This window comes from Archocentrus centrarchus, chromosome 11, assembly GCF_007364275.1.
Source record: "Archocentrus centrarchus isolate MPI-CPG fArcCen1 chromosome 11, fArcCen1, whole genome shotgun sequence".
NCBI classification, from domain to species: Eukaryota; Metazoa; Chordata; class Actinopteri; order Cichliformes; family Cichlidae; genus Archocentrus; species Archocentrus centrarchus.
This window is the reverse complement of record NC_044356.1, coordinates 29,591,605-29,595,107: the sequence shown is the minus strand read 5'-3', so window position 1 is coordinate 29,595,107 and position 3,503 is coordinate 29,591,605. Positions and strand designations below refer to the sequence as shown.

At 44.3% G+C, this 3,503-nt stretch overlaps 1 protein-coding gene across 1 annotated transcript; it reads right to left on the bottom strand.

The window, feature by feature from the left end:
• Window positions 1-232: 232 nt before the first annotated feature.
• On the bottom strand, window positions 233-3,200 carry tbxta (T-box transcription factor Ta). The gene is given in 9 exon segments (XM_030741475.1): window positions 233-1,126; window positions 1,270-1,393; window positions 1,474-1,647; window positions 1,731-1,792; window positions 1,878-1,939; window positions 2,048-2,182; window positions 2,400-2,664; window positions 2,889-3,181; window positions 3,183-3,200. Coding segments are annotated over 9 exon segments (1,392 nt in total). The 3' UTR covers window positions 233-867.
• Window positions 3,201-3,503: the final 303 nt, after the last annotated feature.

Genomic DNA, 3,503 nt, shown 5'->3' with positions numbered 1-3,503 from the left:
TCTATCTTTCATTTGTTCAGTCTTCTGTGGATTTGTTGTTTTGAGAAAAGGTGAATTTATCATTTTTATTTAACTCATTCTTGCTCCTTCGAATCATTACACAACGTGCCAAAACACACAAAAAAAGAAAGCAACGCATGTTTGAGAAAACAGACATTTATAATTTATTATTAAATGACATAAATAAAACTCACAAAGAGTTCAAATACAAATAGATAGTTTATATACAGGTGCTTGTTTGTGTGTGGGGGGCCTCTTTTTATTCCCTTACAGAAGGCACTTGTGTCTCTCAGTCTGAACATGGAACATTTATACTGGACTCACAAAAGGCACATTTATATGAAAAACACAGGACATTAATTTATTCTATATACACACATATACACATTAATATTAGCAGATGTTTTCCTCTTATACACTTAAGAATAAACACTAAATGACTGCTCAGTTCACTTTGGCCGTGCGAAGTCAGGAAAGTGGCGACTCCACACGACCGTGTTAAAAATATGTAATAAGCACGGGGCATTTACTAAGAAAAAGTTCAGACTCTGCAGCTATTCTAAGGATCATCAGTTTAGAGTGAAACTGACTGATTGTCTTTCAATTTCAAAGTTCTCTCAGCTTTGTTCAAGTCTCCCACAAATAATCTGAACTCAGTTCTGCTCAATATTAATTTGGTCTCTTTATAAGCCTATGAGCTTATTCTCTTGTGTCCCCTTGGGTAAATTAATTACCCACCCCTGCTCTAAGCTGTTTCACATCCCTGCAGGTGTGGTGACATTTCCGCATCTTCTGTAGGAGCTGTGTTCATGTCTGTAGTCCTGCTCTGAATGCCTCTGGAGATGATGGCCCGGCAGCTTCAGCTGCTCAGTAGGTCTGAGCTACAGGTGTCCAGCTAGCAGTCAGCCTGGCGATGGAGCTCTCAAACTGGGCTTCCCCGACCCCGACCTCCCCCAGGCTGGGGTCATACATTGGAGAAGGCGAGGAGACCGGCAGTGAGGAGGTCAGGCTCGTGTATGAAGAGCCCCTAAGGAACTGGGAGGTCAGACCTCCGGGTATGGAGCCCGAAGTCGAGCCTGAAGGGGTGAGCGTGGTGCCGGCTACTGACCAGAGGCTGGGGTACTGACTGTGGACCAGAAGAATAACTGGTTCAGAAGCATTTCTCAGCATATACACGCACCTAGTGATGCTAACACTGAATAACCATACTAAAGACAGCACAAAGATAAAAGCTCAAAATTAAAAGCTTTCTATGACTCAGATGCTCACCTAGAATTGGATGTGGAGTTGGTGGTGTGGGACAGAGTGCCCATGCCTGTGGAGCTGGGGATCTGAAGAGCAGACCAACTGTCGTGAGTTGGCAGCGTCCCTGAAGTGTTGTCCATGTAGTTGTCTGAAATTAAGATAAACACCTCAAACCAAACTGACTCCAGTTCTTTCATCTATTACAGTATGTTTGACCGCGGGTCTTACTTGTGCTGGAGGTGCGGTGGGGGTAGTGGCTGGGGTACGGGGCCGCCCTGTGGCTCCTCAGGCTGGAGTAGCGCTCGCAGTAGGAGCTAGGAGAGTGGCCCGTTGTGCCGCTGAACTGAGGGGGGCTGCTGCTGGGGCAGATGGGACTCTGGCCTGGGAGGAACCAACCTCCAACTGTGGAGGAAAAACATGTGCTTAGAAAAAACAAAACATATAACAACATGCAGTAGGAATCAAAGATGCTCCCCAGTACTCACTTTGAGAGTATCCAGATTGCTGACTGTCTGTACTGTGATCAGAAACTTCTTTGTGGTCACTCCTGCGATCAAAAACACGATCAGCTGCTACGCTAAGAACATCCTAATTTGACTAACTGAGGAGTAAGCTGAGTTTTCAGCCTTTACCTTTCCTTGGCATCCAGGAAGGCTTTAGCAAAGGGATTGTGCTTTATTTTCAGAGCTGTGATCTGAAAGAAGCATCCAGCTGTTAGCATTTCAGTCAATAAGTAAACCATGTAAGCACTGATCAAAGTCTCAGGAGGAGAATGTTTTCAGGTTACTCTAACGCCACTGACCTCTTCGTTCTGATACGCAGTGACTGCGATGAACTGCGTTTCGGGGAAGGACTGGCTGCTGATCATCTTCTGGATGCCTCCCACCTTCACGATGTGTATCCTCGGCTCATATTTGTGCAGAGAATTCAGCATGATCTGCGGAAGCAATCATCTCATCATTTTGTTTCCTCAAGAGAAGATGTAGCAATGTCATGTGATGTAACCCAACAATCTGGGAAAAGCAAAATACGTTTTGGAATATCTAAATGATAACACAGGAAACTCCTCATTAAATGTCCTGTTAACAATACCCTGTCATCATTAGCACTGATTCTTTTTAATTGCACGGGGATAGTGTGCGCTTCTCTCTCACCTGCCCACCGCCGTTCAGTTTATTGGAGAGTTTGACTTTGCTGAAGGACACCGGCGCTTTCATCCAGTGCGCCCCGAAGTTCGGAGAATCCGGGTGGATGTAGACGCAGCTGGGGCTCTGAGGCTCCGGTTTGCCCCCGGGAACCCACTCCCCGTTCACGTATTTCCAGCGGTTGTTGTCCGCAGCCACGAAATCCAGCAGCACCGAGTACATGGCGTTTGGGTCCAGACCTGTTACGCTGGCCCTCAGAACCGGAAACATCCTCCTACAAAATAAACATAAATAAATAATAAATAAAGATTTGATTTAGAGCTTTTTGTAAATACATTTTACCCACATTCGTTCGTTAGAAAAACAAATTTCGCTACCTTCTTATCTCGGAAACAACACAGAGTGCGTTTTTGTTTTATACATTTTTAAATTAATTTCAATTTGTTTTCACACTGATCACACCGATCGCAAAAAACGCCACCGGGTCACTGAGCATACCTTCCTGTCTTGGTGACAATCATCTCGTTGGTTAATTCTTTAAACTTGTTCCATAAGTCTGCGTCCTCCAGCGTTAGTTTAATATCCCTCTCGGACGCGTCTCCCTTCTCGCTGCCCTTCTGAAACTCGCTCTCCACGGCGCTGAGGAGATGCTCCAGACGCTGGTCAGGGTTGGAAGAAGTCATATTCCCGAGGTGTGTGAACAGACCTAAATCCGAAGGGACAGAGTTCAACGACTCCGAGACAGGCCCGAGGATTTACTGGTTCCTATACCTTCGGGCCTCCTCATTTAAGGGCCCCCAGGGACCTCATGGGGGTGTGGGGCGTGGTTTATTGACGGGCTTCACCGTCTCTAAACGCCGCCCCCCATCTCTCTTTATAATTCAACTGTTTCTTTTCTTTCTTTCTTTCTTTCTTTCTTTCTTTATTTCTTTATTTATTTCTTTCTTTCTTTCTTTCTTTCTTTCTTTTTTTTTAGAATTGAAATAAAATTTGACATAAATGAAAATTTATTTATTTCAACCAAATTGCACTCAAAAATCCACCGATTTGATTTTATCATTATTATTATTAGATCATCAAATTCAAAGAAACAACTCGGCTGGTAATAATATT